Raw genomic sequence first — 27,749 nt, 5'->3', positions numbered from 1 at the left:
CTTTCTTAGGAACATAATCCTAGTCATTTCAGGCGGAACAAAGGCCCACTTGGAACTAAAGTTATTTCCCATTCCTTCTTGCAGCGAGCTGTGGCCATGAGGCTAAATTCTGACCAATGGGCTACCAGATCTAAGGGCTGGAGCACTAGCAATGACATGAGGGAACCTCGGGACAAGCAGCAAGATACAAGGACCAGGTCTACGACGCTTCCAAGCACCATTCCAGCCCGGCTTGGGCATCTCAAGCCTCTTGAATGTAAGGACAAAAAGATCCCATCTCATTTAAAGCACTGCTTTCCTCTTGGGAATCTGAATGTCACACGTCTCTGTAATTCTCCACAACACATAGGAGAAGGCAGCCCCTTCCCAGTGCAGCCTGGGCCACCTGTCTTCGAGGGCATTAATACGCAGCTACCTCCCTAGCCTTCCACAGGCCCCCTCCCGCCCTTTCTCCCAGTTCCGGCAATTTACTTTCTGTTCCCCATTCGTAGGAAACCTCGTGTGGGGGAGCCTCATCTTACATAATAGCATGCTGTGCTGCTTCTAATTTTTCACAACTCCTTCTCAGAGAAGATGGAGGCTCAGAGGTCAAGAACTTGCCCAGGGTTGCAGCAGGTAAGGAGGCAAAATTCAAATGTAGGTCTTTGCAGCTGCAGGGTAAGCGGGGTGCCCAAGTCAGGCCAACTAGCTAAAACTTTCAGAAAGTGTCAAGTATTCAGATTCCAGACCTCTACTGAATCTGACTCAGGAACCTTGGGATGGAGTGGGGAAGGAGACTGCAGGTGATACCTAGCCAAGGAGATCAGAAGTGGAGTGTTTTCCAGCTTTTAAGGGTGTGGGCTGACCTCTGGGTGATTCCAGAAGTTGATCCAAGGCCAGGTCTACACCCAGCAGATCTGTAACAGGCCCTCCCCAGGACTCTTACCAGGTAATACGCCCTCCAGGACACTCCCTCTGAAGACGTCCTGGGTGAACTTGGGCTTATGGTCATTCTGGTCTGTCACAATGATGGAGATGTTCATGGGCTCTTCCACAGAGGCCCCATTCTCTGACACGGCGTGGCCATAGAGCTGTGGGCACACAGGTCTGGGGTCAGCCTGATGCAACCCTCCCCCACCCCCCCGCCAGGTCCTGGAGTCCTGCTTGTTGGATACGTGCCTCATACTTGGCAATCTGCTCCCGGTCCAGGGGCTTATTCAACAACAACCAGCCTGTTTCCTTCTCTATAGTGAAGACCCCCTCAGGGGGGCTGTCTGCCCCAGGCCCCGTGATGCTGTAGAAAATCTTGGTACCTCTGTCCTTGTTAGATTTCAGCTGAAAGCAAAAAAGATGGCAGCTGACAAAGTGTCAAACATCTCACAATCGCAGCAAACTCTTCCACAGGGAGGGGGACAAGGTCTGGTCTATCAGAACCTGCTTCCACTATAAAGGCTTCCTCTGCAGTCCCAGTGCTCATTAGGAAGAAACCTCATATTTGGGCCTTTGAATGAGGGTCCCTGGAACGCCCAAGAACTCCAGGGAGAAGGCACAGATATACCTGATTCAGCTTCTGAGGGAAGGGGCCCTTGCCATTTTCAGGGACAGATATTGGCGGTACCACCCATTCTCTCTTGCGTCTTCGTAAGATACGTTTGAATGGAGAGATTGCCAAAGCCTTTCTTTCCTGCAAGGAGAGAAAGTCTCTTAACCCAGATGTGCAAAGAGCTGGAACACACTCAACAACATCCTCTCACCTGCAGGAGTTAAGGGTGAAGAGAGAGAACATGGGTCTATTGCAAAAGGAAACTTAGAAATGCTCTACATGTTCACTTATCAAGGAGGATTAAGTAAACGTGCTACAGTACATCCACCTGGTGGAATAGCACACGGCTCTGAAAATGAGGAAGCTCTCTTTGTACTGATATGGGAAGATCTTTGCTATATTCTATTGCATGAGAAGACCAAGGTACATAATAGCTTAATACATAGTTGGGTGTTTTATTTAACGCACGTCATGGTCAATACATGCCAGGCACTGTTCTGCTTTTAATGTAAAAGGATAGGACAATAAGACCATATACTATATTTGCTTGTACAAATACAAAGTCTAGGGCCTCCCTGGTGGCGCAAGGGGTTAAACACCACACTATGAAGCAATCTGCAGCCTCTGTAGCACAAGTTCGATCCCCGGCCAGCCAGGGAGCAACCTACATGGCGCAGCAGACCTCTCCTGTCTTGCCCGCTGCTCCCCTCAGCAGTGTATTTCAGTCCGTCTGCCTGTTCTGTTCCCCACTCTGTCTCTGGTGAATCCTCTCACCCCCCACACCTCTGGCCTATACTCCAGGTCTTGTATGCATAAATAAATCAATCTTAAAAAAAAAACCAAAAACCAAAAAAAAACAAAGACAAAGTCTAGGAGATACAGAAGAAACTAATAACACTTATTATCTGCGGGGAAGAGGAGGCATTGTACAGATATAATAAAATTTAAAGTGCAAAAAGAAGGTGCAAATGTAAATAACTTTTACAGATAATAATATATGTAAAATACACACATATATATAAAATGTCATTTATAACACAAGTGTATATTCACACAAACTATGGAAGGAAGCTGGTTAACGGTTTCTTAGAGGGGTGGAGAGGACAGACAATGGGGAGAAACAAGGGAAGATTATTCATTGTGTAACATTTTAATATTTTTAATCTTTGAACCATGTGGATGTAACAACTATTCAAAATATTAAAGAGGGGCCTCCCTGGTGGCGCAGGCGGTTGAGCGCAGTGCTGTGGGGCTGTATGCAGCCTCTGCAGTGCCGGTTCAAACCCCACCAGCCTCAGAGTAGCCCACATGGTGAGCAGGCCTCTCGTCTCGCCTGCTGCTTCCCTCAGCAGTGCATTTTATCAGTCTGCCTGTTCTGTTCCCTGCTTTGTCTCTGGTGAATCCTCTCACCCTCCCGCACATCTGGCCTGTACCCCGGCTTTTGTATAAATCAAAAAAATAAAATAAAATAAAATAAAGAGGGCCTCCCTGGTGGCTCGAGGGGTTAAATCTCAGCACTATGAAGCTGTCAGCAGCCACTGCAGCAGGAGTTCAATCCCAGCCAGGGAGCACACGGTGCAGACCTCTCCTATCTTGCCCGCTGCTCCCCTCAGCAGTGTATTTCAGTAGATCCACCTGTTCTGCTCCCCACTCTGTCTTTGTTGAAGCCTCTCACCCACCCCGCTCCGGGCACCTCTGGCCTACGCCCCAGCTTTTGTATGCAAAAATAAATAAATGTTTAGAAAAAGAATGAGAGAAACAAAGCAGCGTGACTGGGACTGGCAGTCTTGTGTTAGAACCACCTTCACTTGGGAGTTACCAGCATGACAAGGGAAAGGACAGGGTGGGGGACCAAGGAATCCCAGGGACGAAGGGCATGGTCATTACTCACTGGGCAGCTCTCTGCCCACTGGCCTGGCTCTCTGGCACCCCTGCTGGGTGGTTGCAAGCACTGCCCTCTCCAGATGAGTGTGACCACAGTTGTGGGCAGTTCAGGGCTAAGGCCCCACTGAAGGGTGACTCAGCTTCCTCCCAATCTAGTGCTTTACCTGTACTGTTCCGTCGCTCAGCACAGGGAAGTGGTCCTTGGCTCCCTGCAGGGCGGCCTCTTGTCCAGGGCAATCCATGAACAATACTGCAGGGAAGAGAAAGGGAGAGCACTGAGGAGGAGGGGACTTTTTGAAGTGAGCCCAGGGGAAACAACCCACCAAGAGTCCCCTGACTGGATGATGGGTGCTGTCAAGCCACTGCACTGGGGGTTACTGCCTCTGAAGAGCAGTGTGGCCACAAGTTTCAGGGGGGGATTCCAAGTTTGAGGGAGAGTGCTTCATAGTCAGTTTGTAGGCCAAGCCACTTTCTTTGTTCTTAAGGTCAGAGAGCCAAGATCATAGACATTAGTCCCAGGTGGCCTCAGAGGCTGAGCCAAGGTCACAGCTAGAGGCAGGCTTTCAGGATTTTGAAGGGCATGCGTTCACACCACCGTAGTAAGTACCGGCTACACGGTCGCCCACACAGATCACGCTGGACGACCTCTGGTTGTTCCAGTTTGTCATGCTTTTCTGTTTTTTTTTTTTTTTTAATACAGGCATGTTTTATTTATTTATTCATTTATTTGTTTGTTTGTTTTGTTTATACAAGCACTGGGTACAGTCAGAAGCGCGGGAGGGTGAGAGAATTCACCAGAGCCAGAGCGGGGAGCAGAGCAGGCAGAGGGACCGAAGTACACTGCTGAGGGGAGCAGCGGGCGGCAGGAGAGGTCTGCGCGCCATGTGGGACCCTCCTCTGGTGGCCAGGGAGCAGCCGGGGATCGAACCGGCGCTACAGAGGCCGCGGGCAGCTTCGCAACCCAGCGCTCAACCGCTGCGCCACCGGGGAGGCCCTGTCATGCTTTTCTGAATGCTTGCTGCTTGGCCACCCTTTATACAGGAGCTCTGAATTAATAACTACCATTCACCAAGCCAGAGACCAGGTGCATTTCATCCTTTACAACTACCAAGGTAGGTATTAGTCCCCTTTCAAAGATGAGTAAACAGGTTCAGAGGCCAGGTGTGCCAACTCCAAGACACACGCTAGAGTGTTCACAGCGGCCCCCTTCCTGGTGGCCAAATCATGAAATCAGGGAAAGAGGCCGAGGCCACACCAGGGTCCATCAGCACCGCACTCTGCCCGGGCCCCTCGTTTGACTGAACACAACCAGGATGGTGGTGTGTGATGGAAATGTTGGGGTAAGGTCCCCTAACTGTCCTTTTTAAACAAAATTGTCCTATAGTCTTAAAAGTAGAATTTCAAAGGATTAATAACCAGAATATATAGAGAACTCCTAAATCTCAACCACAAAAGGCGATCAACCCAATTATTGACAAGAGTCAATCACCTACGTGAGAATGTTCAGTGTCGCCAGGCATTAGGGAATCTTCAGCCCTGCTTCCTTAAACTCACAATGACATGCCACTTCACACCCTCTTGGGCTGATGGCTTTTTTTTTTTTTTTTTTTAATAGAGGCATGTTTCTTTCTTTCTTTCTTTGCTTGTTTTTTGTTTATACAAGCACTGGGTACAGTCAGAAGCGCGGGAGGGTGAGAGAATTCACCAGAGCCAAAGCGGGGAGCAGAGCAGGCAGAAGGACCGAAGTACACTGCTGAGGGGAGCAGCGGGCGGCAGGAGATGTCTGCGCGCCATGTGGGATCCTCCTCCGGTGGCCAGGAGCAGCCGGGGATCGAACCGGCGCCGCAGAGGCCGCGGGCAGCTTCGTAACCCAGCGCTCAACCGCTGCGCCACTGGGGAGGCCCGGGCTGACGGCTTTTTTAAAAAAGGACAATAACAAGTGTTAGCAGGAATGTGAGAAAGCTCCTTGCACGGCTGGTGGCAATGTAAAATGATGCAGCTGGGGCCTCCCCGGTGGCGCAGCGGTTGAGCGCTGGGTTGCGAAGCTGCCCGCAGCCTCTGCGGCGCCGGTTCGATCCCCGGCTGCTCCTCGGCCACCGGAGGAGGGTCCCACATGGCGCGCAGACCTCTCCTGCCGCCCGCTGCTCCCCTCAGCAGTGTACTTCGGTCCTTCTGCCTGTTCTGCTCCCCACTCTGGCACTGGTGAATTCTCTCACCCTCCCGCGCTTCTGACTTTACCCAGTGCATGTATAAACAAAACAAACAAACAAATAAATAAAACATGCCTCTATAAAAAAATAAATAAATAAATAAAATGATGCAGCTGTAGAGAGAAAGTCTGGAGGTTTCTTGAAAGTCAGACATCTATCCGAAGAAGATGAAACCATCCACCTGAAAAGTTCTACGCGATACAGTGCTTACTGCAGTATTCTTTACAGTAGCTAAGATACAGAAGCAAGCGAAGTGCCCACTGGCAGGGGACTGGAGAAAGACACACCAATTAAATGGATAAACAGACAAATTAAGATAAACTTGTGAGTAATGAAAACTGCAGTGAGACTACCAGAGGTGAAGAGGGAGGGGTGAGAGCAAGGGTAGGGGGCTTATAGTGGATGGTGGTGGGTGTTGTGTTGTTTCTTTGAACGTTAAACGTATTACTGCCGCGGGACCCAGTGATTCCACTCCCACACGTGTACCCAAATGTGTGCCTGGTCACGATTTTTCATAGCATCATTATTCACAATAGACAAAAGACGGAAACAGTTCAAGGGTCCACCAAGAGACGAGTAAATAGGGGCCTTCCTGGTGGCACAGCGGTTAAAGTCTCAGCGTTATCAAGCTATCACCAGCCTCTGCAGCATGACTTCAATCCCCGGCCAGGGAGATACCCACATGGCCCAGCAGACCTCGCCTGACTCGCCCACTGCTCCCCTCAGCAGTGTATTTCAGTTGATCTGCCTATTCCGCTCCCCACTCTGTCTTTGGTGAATCCTCTCACCCCCTGCATCTCTGGCCTACACCCAGTTCTTGTATGCATAAATAAATAAAAATAAACCTTAAAAAATAAAAGTAAAGTCAGCCACAACAGTGTAAAATGGGGCAGTCACTTTGGAAAACCATTTGGCAGCATTTACTGAAACGAAATATACACATTCCCCAAGACACAGCAACCCCACTTGCAGGCACAGATCCAATCAAAACGGTCACCAAAAGACATGGGGCTATGATGCCCACAGTAGCACTTGTCGGTAACAGCTAGAAACTGGAAACAGTCCAAACGTCCATCCAGCTAGAAGGAACAGAACACGGTGCTAGACTTCACAGACAGCATGAGGAATCAACTCCAAGGACAGGTGACAACATGGGTGAATCTTACAGACATAAGGTTGACTGACAGAGGCCAGATACAAGGGAGGCGGCAGGTATGATTCCATGGACATGAAGTTTAAAACCAGGCAAAACTAACCTAGATGAATTAACCTATTCTTTGGGGTCAGAGCTGGTGAATGGAAGAGGGCAGAGGGGACTGTAAAGCAGACAGCACTCCTTCAGCTCCCCACAGCCCCAGGAGCTCATGCACCGAGGCAGGAACCTTTGTGGAGGGCTGGAATGTGCCCTGAGAAAGAGAAGATTGCTTGGAAACCAGCCCTGCTTCCTTGACGACATCCCCACTGAGGAGTCTTGGGTTGTGACATGCTTGGCCAGTGGGGAGGGGGAAGAGGCAGGTCTAATTCGGTTCCAGAGGGTCCCAGGGGCAGCGAGAATCCAGGGAGGCTGTCCTGCACCTGCAGCACACAGCTTTCTGGCGTCATCCTCTGAGGACATTTGAAAGATATGTGGCAAAGGTTAAATCATCTTCATATAAGGCACATACTCCATGGATAATTTACACAGCTATACAAAATATTTACAGTAGGGGTTTTTATTTATTTTTTAATTTTATTATTACTTAAAAAAAAGATTTATTTATTTATTTAGACAAGCACTGGGTACAGTCAGAAGAACAGGAGGGTGAGAGAATTCCCCAGAGCCAGAGTGGGGAGCAGAGCAGGCAGAAGGACCAAAGTACACTGCTGAGAGGAGCAGCGGGCGGCAGGAGAGGTCTATGCGCCACACGGGACCCTCCTCCGGTGACCAGGGAGCAGCCGGGGATCGAACTGGCGCCGCGGAGGCTTCGGGCAGCTTCGCAACCCAGCGCTCAACCGCTGCGCCACTGGGGAGGCCCAGTAGGGGTTTTTAAAAACTATCTAGGGAAGGTTTTATGCTACAAAGGAAAGAGAATGTAGCGCTGTGTTCATAAGTACAGAAAAAAGACTGGAAGGAAATGAACAACTATTGACTGTAGTAGCAGAAATCCAGACAAGTTAAATGTCTATCAGTAAGAGATTAACTTTGTGTTATACCGTCAATACTATGCGGCCGACACTATGCAGCCATTAAGAAGCTGTATAAGATGAGGAAGTTCCTATGGAAAGATCTCTAAAACATAACGTTAATTTTTAAAAAGCACAGATCAGTGTGGTCTGTGCTAACATGCTTTTTTTTTTAATCCCAAAATGTGGCTATTGCGATGGGTTCCCGTTCATCTTGATTCAGGGTGCATTTAGCGCTGCTTCCATCCGAGGGAGCACCCTTCTGTAAGCCTGGCTTTTCCTCCCAACCGCTGGCATAATAGTTTGTGCACAGCCACAAATTTGATAGCCTCCTGGGCATTTCACATCCATGAAAGAGGAATTGGGGTTCTGCACCAGGTGCTTCTTGAGTCTCCTCTTCTGGAAAGGGATGAAGGAGATCCTTTGCCCAGAGGCATGTTCTCTGGGGAGGCTGTCACTGCCGGAAAGGCAACATGTGTATCTTTTAATTACCTTTGAAAAACACCTCTAACTGGAAGGTTGGGCTTATGTATGGAGAAACCAGGTTAGAGAACAGGGATGAGAATTTCAGAGCACACCTCTGAGTCCCCACTCAAGGGAACAATCGCATTAGCGACTCATGCTGATAAAAAGTAAGTCACTTTTCCTATTCCCAAGGGAAGGTCTTCAGCTAGAAGACTGGCCAGATAAGTCTGTCAGCGATTTCCCTTAATGAGGACTCTGAACAGCTCTCAAATCCTCTCCTCCCTAACCACCCAGCAGGAGGTTAATGGACTGATGATCCTATTACACAGAAGCCTTAATCTCCCAAACTCTAAGAGTTGCCAGGAACTCAGAACCCCTCTTCCCGCTGTCTATAACATCCGCCCCCCATGAGTGTACCGCACATTTCACCGCTGTTTGCTCACTTGTTTCCATTATTATGTGGTTCCAGATATTTGTAGCACAAACAGTAAGAATAGACTGTCCAGAAATGGTGCCAACCAACAAGAAGTCAATAGTCTTGTACCCCGAGTGTACGTGCCTCCACTCAAGACTGTGCTTTCCAGTTGCATCAGAGGGCTTGGCCTCATCAGCTCTTCCCCACATTCGGCTGGACGGAGAACAGAACCAAGCAGCGTGAGTCAGACAGACAGGAACACACTTCAAAGACCCACCCTGCCTGAGACACACAGCCAAGTATTTTCCTATCCGAACCCTCAGAAACTAACCTGCAGGGTGGAAGTTACTACTCCCACTCTGACAACTCAGAAATCAAGAGGCTGGCTGAGGCTGAAGTGCCTTAGAGAATAGCCATAGACTAGGAACAACAACTAGGAAGAAGCAGGGCCAGATTTCAAATCCTCAAGGCAGGTAGGTGATGGAGAATGCGGGATTTGGAGTGTGAAGGTCTTAGGTCCAAATCCCCATTCTGTGAACAACTGGAAGGAATGCCTGGCCCCGTGTGGCTACTGGGAGGTGAGTGGGCTAATGCTCACTCAGCACTGAGCACCGTGCCTGCCCAGAGTAGGTTCTCAAGGAAAGACCCCTTCCGCCTACTCACAACTAACCTAGGTTTCAGATTCCAAGTCCGGGTCTCCCTGTACACCACAGAGAAACTGCCTCGGAGGGCACAGGGGGTTGTTAGCCACAGCCATAGGCTTCACCTGCGGACAAAGCACTGAAGGGCAAAGGGAGTACACAGCACCAGAGTATAAAAGAGGGGGCTGGTTCAGTCTGCATTTGGAGAGGACTGTCCCTAGGGGTGCTCTGTGGTTATGGGGGTGGGGGGATGCAGAGGATGGAAAGCTCGCGGACAAGCTGACCTGCCCAAAGAAACGTACAGAGACACCTGTAGGGATAAGAGATTTCTCTGCAAGCCGTGAGTCACCAGAGACTGGCAAATGCGGCCGATCATTACCATTTCCTCCCAGATGCTTCCCGGCACTACAGGCTTGTGTCACTGGTTTCAAGATGAAACTGATCCGAAACCAGGTCTCACCATCTCTCCTCTTCCCTTCCACTCTGCCTTCTAACAGCGCACGAAGAAAGCAATGCCCGTTCCTGATGCACCCTAGCTCCGCGGGGCACTCATTTGGCCCAGACATGGGGCGTGAATGGGCTTGTGTCAAACTCTCCGGGGCAAGTTGGTGCACACTGCTGGACGCATGGGGCAACAGTTCTAAACATAGCTCTTCCACATCCACCTGCATGTTAAACAAAGTCACTTGAAAGTCTTGGACTCAGCTTCCCACCCCCGAGCTCAATCACCAGGCCAGTGAAGCTGAGGAAGAGGTTGGTAAGGTCTATGCCAAAGTTAAGTCGATAGCTTTCAGCCCTGAGCCTAAACACAATTGCTAGAATATTGTTGGGAAAGGGAGTTGGTAACCTGAAACCACATCTGGAGAAATTAAAAAAAAAAAATTCAGAGCTGTTAACTGCTAGATGAACAGCCACTAGGACCGGCAGTCCCGGCCTGAGCCTAGAGCGCCTCTCTAAAGACAGTCCTGTCAAGCCCACCCCACATCCTGAACTGGTGCCACCATAAAACTTGGGCACAAAGAGTGGACTCTCTGGGGTACTAGAGCCTTTCAAAAAATATTTTAAAATCAATTAATAAGGATCGATGGGCATGGGGCTGGGCACTCATTCCTGGCTGCTTGTAGCTTGGAGTCACCTAGTTACCTCCAACCTTCCAAGAAACACCCTTCCAAGTCAGGAGTCTGTCTTCTCAGCCATGACACAAGAGGCTATGTCTGTGTCATCCCATTGCTCAGTCTTACTGAATGTTCTGGCATAATAAAACCACCCAGCTCTCTAAGGACACAACATCCTTTAAGTGATCAGTCTTGGCCGGTTTCCCTCTTGGTCTTGGTGCACTTTGATTAGCAAATGAAAGCGTCAGCTTGAAAGGGTTGAGACCAAACTGCAGCTGGCGGGGGCTTGGGAGAGACTGTTAAAGATGACTCCACTCTAGCTTGGTTTAGGGACATAAGTAGCTCATAAAGCAAACAGGACCTGTCTTCACTGCTCTCACTACCTTCTGTTAAGGGATTGGGATAAGAAGGTGCAGTGGGAAAGCGTGTGGAAGAAACTGGCATTTTCCTGAGTAAAACTGCCTATGGGGGGAAAAAGTTCACTTTTCTAAGAAATATTCAAATCAAAAGGCCACATGTTGTTGGACGAGCTGGGACGCAGGTGCCGCTAAACACATCAGGGACTTAGGGAGCACACACTGGCACCACTTTTGGCAATTAAGGAGCCTTTAAAAGCCTCCCTTTGACGTAGAAATTGTGCCGGGACATCATCCCCCATGTCACAAAACTATACCGCAAGGATGCTGGGGTGCTCAGTTTTTAAAATATTGCAACAACTTACTTTGGACAGAATAGTTATGTGCTACAGTTGCTCAGATGACTAATCTACAGCTTTAAATGCTGTAAAGGAAAAAAAAAAACAGAGCTCCACCGAGGTGAAAAAAAACAGGTCACAAAATGGCCATTTATAGTTTATTGCCTGAGCCTGACAATTATACCATAAAATATTAATATTTTTATACTTGTTAAAAAGAGAGATGGAGAGAGAGAGGAGCTGAGCCTTGGCACCAGGAAGGCGACTAGCTCTCCCCACAAGCAATGCTCTTCCAGGCAACAACCAAAAAAAGCCCAAGATGTTGGCGGGTGAGCAGGACCTGACCCCTCGAGGCCAATGGGGAGAGGCCAGAAGCATCTTGGGGGAACAAGGGAGTCCATGATGCCAAGGGACTTGAAGCCTTTTGATTGACTGAGAGGTGGCCCATGGCATGCTGGGAAATAAAGCACCGGGAGTAAAGCCAGGTACACTCCCAGAGCCCCTAGGGCCCCTAGTAGAAGCCAGATTTTGCTTCCCGAAAGCTGAGAACGGACCAAGCGGCCCCACCATGGAGGTGGCAGTGATGATCCATCACCATAAGGCCATCTTCGGGGGTGCGCAGGAGTAGCATGTGCTGGAGGTGAGGCACTTGGTGGACAGCATTCTCCAGTGGCAGCCCATGCAGCAGCACCTTGACGAAACTGACCAGCTCCTGGAGGACAGCATGACCTTAGCCAAGTGCGGCTACAACTGGCAGGCAGCCCCAATCTACAGCTGTTCACCCTGGAGCTGGATCTTCCTGCAGATGGGGCCAGCCAGGCATTTGGGGCTGTCAGCATGGAGCCCTTCTCCTGCCCCCCCACAGGAGAAGAGGAAGGGGGACTGGCAGCAAGTAGAGCTGGAGGGGGGCGCAGTGCAACAGTGGGACTCGGGCCTCCTCCCTCCGATCAGGCACCCTCAACAGAAGACGTGGCTAGGGAAATGGACTGGAAGGCCAACAGACAGTGTTCATTTGCAGTAACAGAAGTCCTTACGGGCGGCAGGCCTTATGTTGCTCCTCTTCCAGTTGCCCACAGTAAGCCTGTGTTTGATTTGCAATTAGAATGAGATGTTGGCATTTCTTTCTCACTCTAACTAGTGAGAAAGAAAAGGTACATGTTAATCCCATTTTGCTGAGGACGCAGTTCTTTCTAGAAGAGTTACTGTGCTTCTCTACAGGAGGCTCTTTGGAATGAGCAGCACTACTGGGCTCCTCCGTACCCTGGGAGTCTGGCAGAGTTGCCAGAGAGGAACTCTAGCAGGGTACTACCCCATTTGGACCTTGGGACGTGGCTGAGTCACTGATTCCCACTCCCAGGACTATTCCAGAACAGAGAACTCAGAGGACATCTGGGGGAGCAGCAAAGGGTCTGGTGGGCAAAAATGCAATGACACTGCAGCCTTGGGTCAGTCGTTTCCTATTTGTTTTTTTTTTTTTTTTTTTTAAGATTTATTTATTTTTATACAAGAACTGGGGTACAGGCCAAAGGTACAGGAGGGTAAGAGGATTCACCAGAGACAAAGCGGGGAGTAGAACAGGCAGAAGCACCGAAATACACTGCTGAAGGGAGCAGTGGGCAAGTCAGGAGAGGTCTGCTGTGCCATGTGGGTAGCTCCCTGTCTGGGGATCAAGCTTGTGCTGCAGAGGCTGCGGACAGCTTCACAGGTTGCATCTTAACCCCTTGTGCCACGAGGGAGGCCCCCGCTAGCTCTTTTTAAAAGATACTTAGCTCTTATCAATGTCCTTAATGATATCACAGGACATTAAGTTCCCAAACATAGCTGATATTGATGGAGTCCGCTGGAGAACTTTTTAAAGATCTACAATGCCCTGGCTTTAGGGCACCCCTCTCTTCCACTGAAGCAGTTTCTGGAGGTAGAAGGCGGTTTATTGGTTTCTCCCCCCGCCCGCTTCTCTCATTTCTCCTAAGCAGGTAAACTAATACATTAGTACGGCTTTCTGAAGGCACGTCACAAGATATACCAAGTTTGAAATGTTCAGATCCTTCCTCTATTCCATATCTATTCCATATCTCCCTCTGGATGCTTAAAAGCATACCATCTATTCCATATCTCCCTCTGGATGCTTAAAAGTACATTGAAATCAATATGTGAAAAAGCAAATTCCTGATCTTTATTCTTAGCCTAAATAGGGTCCTTTTCCAGTGTTTCTCCCGGAAATGGCTTATCATGCAGCAACTAATTGAACCCAAAATTTGGGCCTCAGAAGTAGTACAGTGGACAGCATGACCTTGGCTGAGTGCCCCAAGGTCTAGAGTACCTGGGCTCCAATTCTAGTTCCACCACCAACTTCGGGCAAGTTTGGAATGATGCTAAGAAAAGCTAGCATCTTCATCTTCCTTGACCATTTTTACCTCAGACTCCCCTTCTCAGTAAGCCACTAAGGCTCATGCCTCTCCATTTTTATCTTTGCCACCTTAGTACATCATCTTTAGCCTAAATGAGTATACAAATCTTCGTTTTTTAAAAAAAGGATCTTTTAAAAAACGTAACAGATACATTTGAGAAAATGACATAAGCTCACTTCTTCTTTGAAACTCATCAATGACTTGCCATTATTCATAGGATAAAAAACACAAAATTGGGGCCTCCCTGGTGGCACAAGGGGTTAAGCATCGCAATATGAAGCAATCCACAGCCTCTGCAGCACAAGTTTGATCCCCCAGCTGGCCAGGGAACAACCCACATGGCGCAGCAGACCTCTCCTGGCTCGCCCGCTGCTCCCCTCAGCAGTGTATTCCAGTCAGTCTGCCTGTTCTGTTCCCCACTCTGTCTCTGGTGAGTCCTCTCACCCCCTGCATCTCTGGCCTGTACCCCAGCTCTTGTATGCATAAATAAATAAATCTGTAAGAAAAAAAAACCCCACAAAATTAATGTTTCCAATTCATACTGTCTAGCCACATTAGTCCTCTTCTTAAATCCATCCTTACCTCTTACCCCAGGACCTTTGCACATGCTTCTCTATCTATTAGAACGATGTCTCCCTACATTCCCACTGATATTTTATTTATATATTTTTTAAAGTTTATCTTCATTTTTTTAAAAAAGATTTATTTATTTATGCATACAAGAGCTGTGCTTGTGGCCAGAGATGCAGGGGTGGTGAAAGGATTCATCAAAGACAGAAAGGGGAGCAGAACAGGCAGACTGACCGAAATACACCACTGAGGGAAGCAGTAGGCAAGAGAGGGAAGGTTTCCTGCACCATGTGAGTAGCTCCCTGGCTGGGAATCGAACTCATGCTGCCGTGGCTGCGGAATGCTTCATAGTGCTGCAACTTAGCCCCTTGCACCACCAGGGAGGCCCCATCCCACTGATATTTTAAGCAGTTAACTCAATTCAAAAGTTACTTTGTCTGGGAAAGTTTCCCTCAATCCTCCTAAAGTAGATCAGTTCCCCCAGTTAAAAAACTCTTCTAGGGCCTCCCCGGTGGCACAGCGGGTTGAGCGCAGTGCTGTGAAGCTGTCCTCAGCCTCTGCAGCGCAGGTTCTATTCCTGGCTGGCCAGGGAGATTCCCACATGGCGAGGCAGACCTTGCCTGTCTCGCCCGCTGCTCCCCTCAGCAGTGTACTTCGGTCCTTCTGCCTGTTCTGGTCCCTGCTCTGTGTCTGGTGAATTTTCTCACCCTCCTGTGCCTCTGGTCTGTACCCCAGTGCTTGTACATAAATAAATAAATCTTTAAATAAATAAATAAATAAATAATTCTTCTAGCTCTGTTATTTTCTTCCAAAGAATGTATTACAACTTATAATTACGCTTACTTCTGATTATCTAATTGCCTGTCTCCCCTATTAGTCTCTATAATGCCCAAAGGGAAGAACTGTTAGAACTTGCTTATCACAGTATCCCAACACGTAGCACTGTGCTTGGGACAAAGGAGGAGTTCGATAATTGCTGAATAAACTATCAAAGCCCTTTGATCCAACAATTTTGCTTCTAGGAATGTATTCTAAAGAAATATGCATACCAATTAGTCCAATTGTAACAACACTACAGGCTTTTCATACACCCACTCATCTAACCCTCACCACAGGATAACGAGAGCCCATTATCCCTTTTCAGATTTGGAAACTGAGGCACAGAGATTAAGTAAATTATCCAAGTCTCCACAGTTTATAAATAGATAGATTTAACTCACATACAGTGGCTTTGCAGCCCCAGCTCAGCACTCTGTACATCATAGTTATATTTTATGTAAACTTCCACCGTGAAACTGGAAATGGTACCATAAATATTCAAGTCTCACTTTGTATGCAAAGTTTGAAGAAATAAAAATCACCCAAATTAAGCAAAGTATAAAAAGTCACATAATTTCAAAGCTGGAGAGACTCGTAAATTGTGAACATCCCACTAGCTCTCTCATCCTACACATACACACTTCCCATATGTTCAGATGAGAATGCAAGCCTTAAGTCATGGGAGTTATGATTTGAAGTTTTCAAGAATGCATCCTGTACATCAAAGCAAACACCCTGTATAAGAATGTGTATTGCAGAAATATTTTGGCTTAAGAAAAAACTTATAAATCTCTCTTGGGGGCAAAATAAGATCAGAAATGTGTCCTCTTTAAAAATGGAAATCAAGGCCTCCCTGGTGGCTCAGAGGTTAGATACAGTGCTATCAAGCTATAGCCAGCCACTGCAGCTCCCCGGCCAGGAAGCTAACTCGCATGGAGCAGCAGACCTCTCCTGTCTCACCCACTGCTCTCCTCAGCAGTGTATTTCAGTAGATTTGTCTGTTCTATTCCCCACTCGGCGGTAAATACTCTCATCTCCCCCACCTCTGGCCTACACCCCAGTTCTTGTATGCATAAATAAATCCTTAAAAAAAATTAAAAAAAAAATCAAAAACGAAAATCAACTTTTACTTAGCAAAATACTTGCTAACTAGATTTTCTTTTCTTTTTTTTTTTTTTAAATGTGCCACTGATTTCTCCTTGGCTTACTTTGCCATGCTGTTTTTTTATTTATTTTTTAAAGATTTATTTATGCAGGCCTCCCTGGTGGCGCAAGGGGTTAAGCACCGCACTATGAAGCAATCCGCAGCCTCTGCACTCTGTACTCTGCACTCTGTACTCTGCACTCTGTACTCCAGCTCTTGTATGCATAAATAAATAAATCTTTTATAAAAATTTATTTATGCATACAAGCACGGGGGTTCAGGCCAGAGGCGTGGGAGGTTGAGAGAATTCACCAGAGATAGAGCAGGGAGCAGAACAGGCAGACGGACTGAATAAACTGCTGAGGGGAGCAGCGGGCGAGGCAGGAGAGGTCTGCCGCGCCATGTGGTAATCTCCCTGGCTGGCCGGGGATCGAACCCGTGCTGCAGAGGCTGAGGACAGCTTCACAGAGCTGCGCTCAAACCGCTGCGCCACCAGGGAGACCCACTAACTAGATTTTCAAACTAAGAAAATGAGAAAAAAGTCATTGTTGCCTTGATTGAATGCCAGTCTCAAGTTCACCTAGGTAAAATAATGCTAGTGGCTAATAAACTGACTTCTGAGTTGTGATTTTAGATTTAATTTAATTTTTGGTGATTTCAAATACTTTTGAAACACTGGTCAGACAGTTAAGTATAAAACAATGGCTAATGTAAAAATAAACATTTTTAAATGATAATCTTATTAAACTTACTGCAAAACCTGTCTTACAGACATCAAACATAAAAGCTTAATCTATCTGGGTGGGATTAAGATCAACAATTCATTTGATCATCCTTCTACAGCAGTCTTAATAAGGTGATTCCCTACAGATTTCTATAATTCCAAATACTTTACAATTTTTAGGTTAACTCCTCCCCACTTCCACATCTGTAATAGATAAAAAGGGAGGTTAGCAAAATAAATCATGGTATATCCGTCACGTAGAAGGCTACAAGCAGCTTTAAAAAAAAATAGATGTGTAGGGCCTCCCCGGTGGCGCAACGGTTGAGCGCTGGGTTGCGAAGCTGCCCGCAGCCTCTGCGACGCCGGTTCGATCCCCGGCTGCTCCCCGGCCACCGGAGGAGGGTCCCACATGGCGCACAGACCTCTCCTGCCGCCCGCTGCTCCCCTCAGCAGTGTACTTCGGTCCTTCTGCCTGCTCTGCTCCCCGCTCTGGTGAATTCTCTCACCCTCCCGCGCTTCTGACTGTACCCAGTGCTTGTATAAATAAATAAAATAAAAATAAATCTTTAAAAAAAAAAAAAAATAGATGTGTATTTAACTGTCTGGAAAGATGCCTGAGAGTCATTAAGTTAAAAAAGCAAGCTGCAGAGTATCGTTTGAATGCATAACATACCTTGTTTTTAAAATTCTTCTATGCATACATTAGGTTTTTATACAGAGAAACGTCTACACGGATTTACATTAAACCATTAACTGTGCTTATCCCCGAGGAATAGAACTGAGAAAAAAAACTACTTTCACATGTTTATTTCTGATCTGCTTCTATTAAAAAGCTGTCAAACTCGGTGGTTCAACCTCAGGCTGCTTAGACTTGAATCCAGACTCTGCTATTTACCAGTTGTGTGATCTTGGGCAAGTGACATAGCCTCCTTGGCCTCAGTTTCCTTATCTGTAAATAGGTGATTCCAAACAGATAATAGGGATAATAGTACCTGCCTGGAGAAACGTGATGGTGATGAAACGAGGTAATTACATATAAAATGCTAAGAACCAAAGAGCAGTATCTGTCACCTAGCACTGCTACATGTTACTGAAAAACATTGCCTTTACAATGAGCAGATACAGCAAGTCCTTGAAAACATCATTTCTGTTCAATATCATTTTGTTATTGCTGACGAGGGAAAAAAAATTGATTCCTGGCCAGGGTCACCATGTGTGGAGTTTGTACGTTCCCCCCAAGTCTGTGTGAGTTTCCTATAACCTGCCAAAGATGTGCAGGTGAGGCTCATTGGCATAACTCAGCTGTTCCAGACAAGGCGGATGTGTATGGGTGTTGGGGGGGGGTAGGGGGGGAATGTGGGAGGTGTGTGGTAGGTTGAGTGTTACAGTGAGGCTCATTGGCATAGCTCAGCTATTCCAGACAAGAAGGCGGGTGTGTGTGTGTGTATGTGAATATTCCCTGAGCCAGAAAAGTGTCCTGTCCAGGGTTGGGTCCAACATTGCACCCTCTGCTCCTGGTCACCGGAAACCCTGAACTAGAATAAGCGGGTTGGAAAATGGATGGATGGGGCCTCCCCTGGTGGCGCAGCGGTTGAGCGCTGGGCTGCAAAGCTGCCAGTTCGTTCCCTGGCCGCCAGTGAGGGTCCCAGATGGTGCACAGACCTCTCCTGCTGCGCCCGCTGCTCCCCTCAGCAGTGTATTTTCGTCGATCTGCCTGTTCTGTTCCCCGCTCTGGCTCTGGTGAATCCTCTCACCCTCCCGCACTTCTGACTGTACCCAGTGCTTGTATAAATAAATAAATAAATCTTTAAAAAGAAAGAAAGAAAGAAAGAAAATGGATGGACGGATGGATACAAATGATTGCTTAATATCAGACATATTTGGGGTCTTTATTTTGAAATTTGATTATGGTTTTGTGAGCAGTAATGTGCTATAGGAACTTAACTCTTGTTTACATCAGTTACTCTACAGTCAAGTGGGTTTTGTGATACCTGTATTTCACTTAAAGCCTTAATTTCCCAAAACCTATCAACAACACTAAGTAAGGACTTACTGTATTTAAGTGTTAGTGTAAAACCCCAACAACCAGCCTAACCCTATATATAAACTAGTGTACACTGGGTTGGGGGATGGTAAAAATAAAAGGTTCCTTAGGAAATTCTGACCAGGCCAAGCTTACAAACTCCTGACCCAGAGGCCAAAAGCATAGTAAGGCAGCTGGAGTGTGCCTGAGACCCAGGTGGGGAATGCAGGAGAATTCTCGAAGTGGAAAGACCATAAAAGACAAGAAAATAACAGGTCTGGAAGCCCTGGTGGGAAGCCCCGACTGGAGCCGACTCCACAAGGAGCAGCAGGGTGTGGGCCTGGCATCTTGTTCTGGCTTGTGTGTGGAGAACCCACAAGAGCTGCCTCTTCTCCCTGCTCGGAAGCTACAGCAAGATGGGGCTCGTTAGAGAAGGCAGCCAGCCTTAGGCAAGATACCCGGATGGTAGCTCAGCCCTGCAGGCCTGCCTTTCAGCTGAGCAGCCAGCAGTCTGCCTCTTCACAGCGCCGGGCGCCAGGGCTCCTCTGAGGAGCTGGGGCAGAGTAACTTGCTTCAGGCCATGTAGTTTAGGATGAGAAGCAGGCCTAGAAGCCCATTTTCTCTTGTCGGTGCTCAAATATACCCCATCAAGCCTACCCCCACCACTGGGTTTGGCTAGAATCTAAAGCACTTCCTAGTGACCTGGCCTGGGCAGCCATGAGAGCAAGGGGATCTGTGATGCTTGGGGAGAGGTGAATCTTCTGAGAAAAACACACAGCATTTGCACACAATTCCACAGGAGCACAGATTTCCTAAATTTAAGGCGAGAGACCCTGAGGTCAGAACCCCGGGGCCAGCCCAATCTTCTAGTCTCCAAAACAGGTTGAGGATTTCATGGTAAAAGAGATGGAATATTGAATTAATCGCCTGTAGTTTCAAAAGTGGGATTTTTGATATTGAACGAGAAGAGGAAGCCCCATGCCTGGGGGTGGGCCATCTAGCCCCCCTTTAAATAGATGCCTCAGAGAGCAAGGGGAGAGTAGCTCCTGCCTGCCAAGGGTCCTTTCAGGCGGTGCAGCCACCAGCCCTCACCACAGCCTGGCTTATGTGGCCTGCCTCCGAGCCCTCTCCTCAGAGTCAGCCAGAGGCAGTACCCTGAGTTCAAAGATGGGGAAAGGGGTGCGCTTGGCATCTGTTCCCAGGATAAGGCGTTCTGGCTCACTGGGCAAGTGACAGGACAAAAACAACCCCAAGTTCCAGCTGGACCAAGGCCAAATGCAGCTGGGAGGAGACTGTCAGCTTGAGGAATTTGCAGACCACTGACACTCCCGGGTAACCAGACTGCAAGGGCACCCAGATTTGACTGGAGGGCTGGGGGAGCATGCACCATGCTCCTCCACTCAGAGCAAGGTGGGGGGAGGTCCTTGATGCTGGAAGTAGATGGGGGTGGGGGCGACTGCCAGAGCAGATTCTTTGGTGAGAGCACAATCAGGTCTGGTATCTGAACCCTCCCCGACTGGCCCCCACGCTAAAAGGGAGGCCAGGGGTCCTGGATAAAAGCCCCCTCCATTCCACTCTCCCCCTCCCCCAACTCCAGCTCCTGGTGATTAACGGAGGCCTGCGGAGGGAACAGGAATTTGAAGCTCTTGGGTCAGAAGTTAACTATTTCCAATCTACCTCCAGCTTGGCTGCGGCCAGAAGACCCACCACCTCTTTCCCTCTGTCACCCCGACTTCCCAAGGGTTAGCAACTCACACTCAGGAGTCAGAGCTGGGTTCAAATCCCAGCTCGACCCTAGTTGGGTAACCTCAGGCAAACTACAAATTTACAAGTCCAGGTTTCCTATCCAGTGAAACGGGGCCAATTCCACCCCCATGGGGCTTTTAAGATTGCATGAAGCACACGGTATACTTTCTGGAATTCAGTAAGCCCTCAACAAATGGTACTCAGGTTGTTTTTTCATTTGTTTTGTTTGAAAGCCCTTCCTTGCCCATCTTGTCACCTGGGGTTGGCAATGCCAGGTAGCTGAAGGAAATGAGGGTGAGATTCAAGGTGAGGCAGACAAGGTCCTGCAGGGGAAGGAGGGTTAGGAAGGGGAGCTGAATAAGGATGCAGGAGGCAAGTCCAGTGTCCTGGCTCCAGAGTCCCAGAGCAGAGTGGATCTGGGCACCCCTGGGCCTTCAGCTCCCTCTCCTGCCCCTCCCAAACACCCTGCTACCTCTTGTCACTGAGGAGACAAATTCCCAGCTAGACAAGATAGACCCTGCCTATTGCTCCTTTGGCTTCCCCCCACTCTGCCCTCCATGATTCAGCCAGACTAAACATGTTTAAAGTTCTCTTGTCAAGAAGGCTCCCCACCACCTCTCATGTCCCAGGTTTGGGTACTGTTCCTGCAAGAACAGGTCGGCAGCCCTTCTGATACGAATTAATTTTTCCTCCTCTACCTCCCACTCAAATGCATACAAATAAATGCACAAAATACTTTGCCAGTTTCTTCCAGCAGGTAAGTGGCTACGAAGCCTGAGTTCTGTGCACCGCTGTATTCCCAGCACCTAGGATAGTACCTGGCACTTAGAATGTACTCAATAAAAATGTGTTGAAAGAACCACTATTCAAATTGCCTGGTGGCAGATCTGCTTCCTCCTCTTACTGGGAAGCATGCTGAGGTTAAGGAGCTATGGGCTATGAACACCTAACACCCAGCAGGTGCTCAGACACTTGTTGCTAAAGATCCGCTCACCGTGGCATTGGGCTCAGACACCCAGAGAGTAGCTGGACTCCGTCACCCTAGCCATCTGAGGGGGCTGTGGCCCACCGACACACCAGGCAGGCTAAAGATCTCCACCTTGGGGGAAAAGTCTCACCTAAAAACTTGGGATGCTGGCCAGACACCCTTTCTATTGTGGGGAAAGTAACAAGCATTAGCTTGAGGACAAATAAAGGAAAGGATGTCCCCCACTGCCTCCAGATAAAATGGTGACCGAGTGTACAATAAAGACTTGCTGTCTCTTGACACAGGGTGAAAAGCAAGAATCCAGAAGAGATGGGTCTGGTAGGGAGGCATAGGGGGTGGGGTGGGGTGGGGTGGGGTGGGGTGGGGTGGGGTGGGGTGGGGTGGGGGTGGAATCCAGAAGAGATTCCGTTCTTCAAGATGAAGGAAAAATAACTTCTCAGTACACAGCACAGTACAGAGTAATCCACAATCTGGTTAATCCTCAATTATCCCAGCATTACCCTCCCAGTTACGTACCTCACACCATGTACACATTGTCACCAAATGACTGGAACAATAGTGGTCTCAGCAGCACTAGCTGTATTAGCCAAGAAATGCAGTTCCTCAAATGCCCATCAGCAGAACTGTGGCTGGTCAGCAATGAACACTAACACAACAATGAGGGTCAACCCCATGATGCTCAGAAGTGTGCAAGAATCCCACATGCGTGTAAGCCAGATCCAAGGGGCTATTCTATTCTTTTACAAAAAGTTCAAATACAGGCACATTCATCTCCAGTATTAGAAGTTGGAAGATTTCAGGCCTCCCTGGTGGCGTAGAGGTTAAGTCTCAGTGCTATCAAGCTATCACCAGCCACTGTGCCATGAATTCGATACCAGGCCAGGGAGCTGACCCACATGGCACAGCAGACCTCTCCTGTCTCACCTGCTACTCCCCTCAGCAGTGCATTTCAGTAGAACTGCCTATTCTGATCCCCATTCTCTCCTGTGAATCTTCTCACACACAACCCCCCCCCCAGTACCTCTGGTCTACACCCCAGTTCTTGTTTGCATAAATAAATACATCTTTAAAAAAAAAAGTTAGGGCCTCCCCTGGTGGCACAGGTGGTTGAGCGCTGCGCTGTGAAGTTGTCCGCAGCCTCTGCATTGCTGGTTCAATTCGCGACCAGCAAGTGTCCCACATGGTGTGGCAGACCTCTCCTGTCCCGCCCACTGCTCCCCTCAGCAGCATATTTCGTCAATCTGACTGTTCTGTTCCCCACTGTCTCTGGTGAATCCTCTCACCCTCCTGCGCATCTGACCTATACCCCGGTTCAGGTATAAATAAATAAATCTTAAAAAAGATTTTTTGGCGGAAGAGTAGAGATCCAGAGAGAAGGGGCATCTGAGGTGCTGGTGATGCTGTTTCTGGATCTGTGTGCTGGGTACATGGTTGTTTTGTGACGTCCATCACATAGGCACCTTTTTCCACCCATGTTGTTTTTCAATAACAGACATTCCCTGCACGGAGACGGTCAGCCTCAGGACAAAAGCCTCTACTGATCTGACCATGATCTCCCTCCTCCTCATTCCTCCTCCAAATGCTTTGCGGTTCTTCAGTTTCCCATCCTAGAAACTTTTAACTTGTTTCCCCTCATAAGCAGTGCTTTCCTCAGGCAGCGGGGAGGTCAGGGCACCCTGCCCTGGGTAACCTAGGAACAGGTGAGGAGCTGGAAAGGGAGACTAGAGGTTTGAGACCTGCTCCCCAGGCACAAGCCAACACTGCTGTACGGCAGCCCCAACTGCTGCTGAGCCCAGAACGCAGCAGGCCAGGCTCAAAGCCAATCCTCCCCCCAGTGCGTTCCCAAATACTCATTCCTCAGAGGCAGAACTGCTGGGCCCTAAGAACTCCCCCTGGGCTGCAGAGGCAGATGACCAGTTGGTGTTGACAGTCCCAGCGATCTCACGCCAAGTTCCGTACCCCATTTTTTTTAAAGATTTATGTATTTATTTATACAAGCACTGGGTTCAATCACAAGCGCAGGAGGGTGAGAGAATTCACCAGAGCCAGAGCGGGGAGCAGAACAGGCAGACTGACGAAGAAATACACTGCTGAGGGGAGCAGCGGGTGCGGCAGGAGAGGTCTGTCGCACCATGTGGGACCCTCGCCGGTGGCCGGGGATCGAACCGGCGCTGCAGAGGCTGCGGGCAGCTTCGCAACCCAGCGCTCAACTGCCGATCCACCAGGGGAGGCTCTCCATACCCCATTTTACAGCTAAGGGAATGTTACCACCATCTGCTCTGCAATTCAATCATAAGCATAAAAATAACTAACAGTAGACCAGAAATGCCCCAAGGCCAATGATTTGGTTTGGTACATGGCCTTAGCTGCAGTTCTAGAATAGTGCCTGACACAAGCAGCCACCAAATATACCAAAAGAATAAGATGCAAATATACTGACACAGCCCAGAATGGCGGCTCCAAAATTTAAAGGCAATTTTTACACTCCTACTTGAAATAGGCAAAACCATCTTGAAGTTAACTCATGCTCAGTCAGATTCATTACTGAACTTTGAAGCTTGCTACCAACACTAATGAGGGATGGCTTTAATCTTACCCAAAGGCTGACTAAAGGTGATCTGAACCTGGGAGGGGCCATAATGAAGCCCTGGATTTGTTTTACTGCCATTAAACTACCTGTCTCAACTGCCATTAAGGATGTATAGACCACTTGAGAGCTGGCCCTTCTAATCACTCCACTAGCCTTGCAAGTTTCCTCCTCCCACCCCCCTCCTTTGTCCTTGCTTCCAGACCACACTTGAGGGAAGTGGGAGGCAGGCTGGAAGGTGGAGGTAGGGGACCAGCTCCTGTTTCATTCCCTCCCAGATTAATCTGCCCCAAATCCTACCATTAGGAAACTTAGAGATTGTACCCAAGCCCGTTTCCTCTATAGGAATGTTATGGAAAACCCTTAAACATAAAGGAGTAAATGACTGAGCACTCTTGAGGTAGGGACTGTTTGGGGTGATTGGGATTCCACATTCACATCATTTTCCCACCCACCTCTCACTTCCTAGTAGGAAAGTGTCAGGGAATTTGGGGGTCAGAAACTTGTATTTAAAAAATGAATTGAGGGCCTCCCCGGTGGCGCAGCGGTTGAGCGCTTGGTTGCGAAGCTGCCCGCGCCCTCTGCGACGCAGGTTCGATCCCCGGCTGCTCCCCGGCCACCAGAGGAGGGTCCCACATGGCACGCAGACCTCTCCTGCCGCCCGCTGCTCCCCTCAGCAGTGTACTTCGGTCCTTCTGCCTGCTCTGCTCCCCGCTCTGCCTCTGGTGAATTCTCTCACCCTCCCGCGCTTCTGACTGTACCCAGTGCATGTATAAACAAACAAACAATAAATAAATAAATAAAACATGCCTCTATTTAAAAAAAAAAAAAAAAATGAATTGAGGGCCTCCCCAGTGGCACAGCGGGTTGAGTGCAGTACTGTGAAGCTGTCCGCAGGCTCTGCAGCGCGGGTTCGATTTCCGGCTGGCCAGTGAGATTCCCACATGTTGCGGCAGACCTCTCTTGTCTCGCCCCGCTGCTCCCCTCAGCAGTGTATTTCAGTCAGTCTGCCTGTTCTACTCCCCGCTCTGTCTCTGGCGAATTCTCTTTCCCTCCCAGCCTCTGGCCTGTACCCCAGTTCTTGTATAAATAAAAATAAATAAATCTTAATAGAATAAAATAAAATGAAATATGAATTTAAAGTAGAGCAAAGATTGAAATGCATTGCAGGTCACTGCAGAGCTGGCTTTGGGAAAACGAGAACCACTCAGAGTTCATCCTCAAATGGGCAGAAGTTCACAAAACTGTGTGACTCAAACACCTACTGGCCATCTTCTTATGTGCCGTGTCCCGGGCACATACCCGGAGGTGAAAACCAGGTCATGAGCCTCTCAGGGATGCTCATGAGCCACTCTGCTGGGGAACTGAATCCATGAAGCTATTCTTTCATTTTCCCACTTTTAAAACCTCCAACTGGGCTGGGTTACAGGGTTTCTGAAGTCCCAACTCTGAGATTAAGAGCTCAAGTTGTTTAATATTTACCTTACCAGCTTCAAGAGAATGTCAGGAGGATAAAGCAAGCTCAGAGTTGTGGGAGAGCTTTGAAGAGGAAAGCACACGTACAAACAAGGTATTAATTATATCAGATAATTTCTTTGAGCTCAACTTCATAGACACCTATGATATTCATAACCCAGGGGCAAACAGAGGCAATAGTACTTTTGCAATATGGAAACTGTTGTCTGCTTGGCCAAACTGGAGAGTTTGCATGTACCCTTAGGATAACCCTTTCAACCAGGCTGGATCCATGCTGTGTACTGAGGATGGAGAACTGAGGTGGAGGTGGGGAGGTAGAAAAAGGTCAGCAGCTAAGGTGAACAATACTAGTACTTTCTGTTCGGGAGTCCCAATTTATTGAAACCCATTGGGTCCAGAAACTTGCATTTATTTTAAAAGGGCAGCAACCTATTGCAGAGAAGACTCCTCCCAGAACCCCTCATGTTGCAGGGAGGTTCAAGGTTGGCCAAGCACATTAACCCACCCTTTGTTTAATAACCCAGGTGTGCTCCTGGCATGAACCCGCCATTTCATGACCATAAACCAGACATCCGAGAAAGCAGTGTTTTCTCAAAAGGTTTAAAATGCCTGTCTGACGTCATCAGGAAGCACTTGCCACCGGACCATGAAATGAAAAACCTGATCACAGCTTCCCCTCAACAACCTCAAGTTTAGTGAAGTGACAGTTGAGCTGATATTTCTTGCTTCGGTAAGAAAGATGAGGGGCAGACAACACTCAAAGCCACAGCCGGCTGTCCGAGACTGGAGTCAGAACTTGACAATGAGGTGGAAGAGTACAGATTTGGCAGCAGAGGTCTGGTTAGCAATAAAGCTTCCTCGGGGAGCTGGAATTGAATTTGGGCCCTGCCCAAGTTAACATTTTTTACAGGTTGGCCAGAGTTGCAGTTTGTTAGCTCGTCAGTAATAAACCCATGTGCAAGAATTTAAAGTTTATGAGGCATGGCCTCTTAATGCCTCTCCTCGGCTCCCTACAGCCAAGAGTTTAAGGAGCCTGGCCTAGCCTGGGTGTTAATTATTTTGTCAATCTGCAGAGTTATTTGGGAAAGGAAGGAAAAAAGGTTTCCACAGACTCCAGGTTCCCAATCCTCTTTTGAGAAACAAAGGAGAGCCATTCTGTCCCAGAGGTACAGACACCCCCACAAGCAAGCGGTGCTAATTTGTACCTGGGGCGAAGAATATGCTGAGGGAGGCATTAGTAAAATGCTAGATGTAAACAGTTCTTCATTGCTTAGAAAGCCAGGCAAACTATAGATTCCCTCCCTAGAAAAACGCATCATACACTCGCAAACAATTTTACAATTTAAGGATCCTCTGGGACCCCACCGAAGAGTCCTGGGTGTTAAAAGAATTTGGATTTGGGGGGTGGGGGCGGGGGGAGAACAGTCCTTGAATGGAAGTGCAAGAGGCCCTGCCAGGGTCTCTCTCGTAACACAGGTCCTCCTTCCAAACTGACTCCCCAACTCTCCATTTTTTTTTTTTAACTTGAATGGGGAACAAATAATTGGGAGATGAAAATGTGCTTTGATCTCCCATCCAGCGCCCAAACAGTTCAAAATCTTCTGTATTGAGACCGACCAACTCCCGCCCCTTCCCCAAATGCCCTAATATTCCGGTCCCTAGACGCTGGGGTGGGGGCGAGTATGGGAACCAGGGGTGTCCCCTGTGCGTGATGGCCCTAATCCAGGTGTGCCAGGCCCGGCTTCCAGGCAGCTGCAGGGCGCAGGCCCTCCGGGAAGGGCAGGGTTAAGAGTGCATTCCAGCTGCCGGGGAAAGAAGGGGGGCGGGGAGGGGAGCGCGAAGAAGAGAAACAGACCTGGTCTGTCTGTCGAAGACACAAAGCACGTTACACAAAGGGGGCCGAGAGGGGCGAAGGGGCCTGCTCCGGGCACGGCTCATCCCACACCTGCGAGGGGGCTGGGGGAGGAATGTGGCCGGCGCATTCCTCCATGAGGCCAGCGGGGGCGAAGCGCCCGCATCCGGGCCGGGTGGCGAGATCAGAAGCCCCGCGCCCTACAGAGGCGGTTAAGGTAAGTCGAGGCAGCCAGGCGAGGAGGGGCAGGACGTCCGAGGACGCCAGGGTCTCCCGCCTTCTCCAGGCACCCCCCCCCTTCCG

General features: G+C 48.6%; 1 protein-coding gene and 1 long non-coding RNA gene across 2 annotated transcripts in view; one reads left to right on the top strand and one right to left on the bottom strand.

Annotated features, from left to right (window-relative positions):
- CDH3 (cadherin 3) overlaps positions 1-27,749 on the bottom strand; it is a 44,032-nt gene that overhangs the window by 15,699 nt on the left and 584 nt on the right. The window contains exons 3-6 of the mRNA XM_037515977.2: positions 3,571-3,656; positions 1,538-1,663; positions 1,159-1,314; positions 926-1,070 (exon numbers count right to left, since the gene is read on the bottom strand). Of these exons, the coding sequence (XP_037371874.1) occupies positions 926-1,070; positions 1,159-1,314; positions 1,538-1,663; positions 3,571-3,656 (513 nt within the window). The remainder of the gene's footprint in view (positions 1-925; positions 1,071-1,158; positions 1,315-1,537; positions 1,664-3,570; positions 3,657-27,749) is intronic.
- On the top strand, positions 36-26,550 carry LOC119248989 (uncharacterized). Its single transcript, XR_005126019.1, has 4 exons — positions 36-256; positions 492-615; positions 25,609-25,688; positions 26,119-26,550. It is a non-coding gene; the product is annotated as an uncharacterized LOC119248989 (long non-coding RNA).

The sequence above is a fragment of the Talpa occidentalis genome, unplaced genomic scaffold, assembly GCF_014898055.3.
Source record: "Talpa occidentalis isolate TD23 unplaced genomic scaffold, MPIMG_talOcc4v2.1 talOcc4.17, whole genome shotgun sequence".
NCBI lineage: Eukaryota > Metazoa > Chordata > Mammalia > Eulipotyphla > Talpidae > Talpa > Talpa occidentalis.
This window is presented reverse-complemented; position numbering and strand designations above follow the sequence as displayed.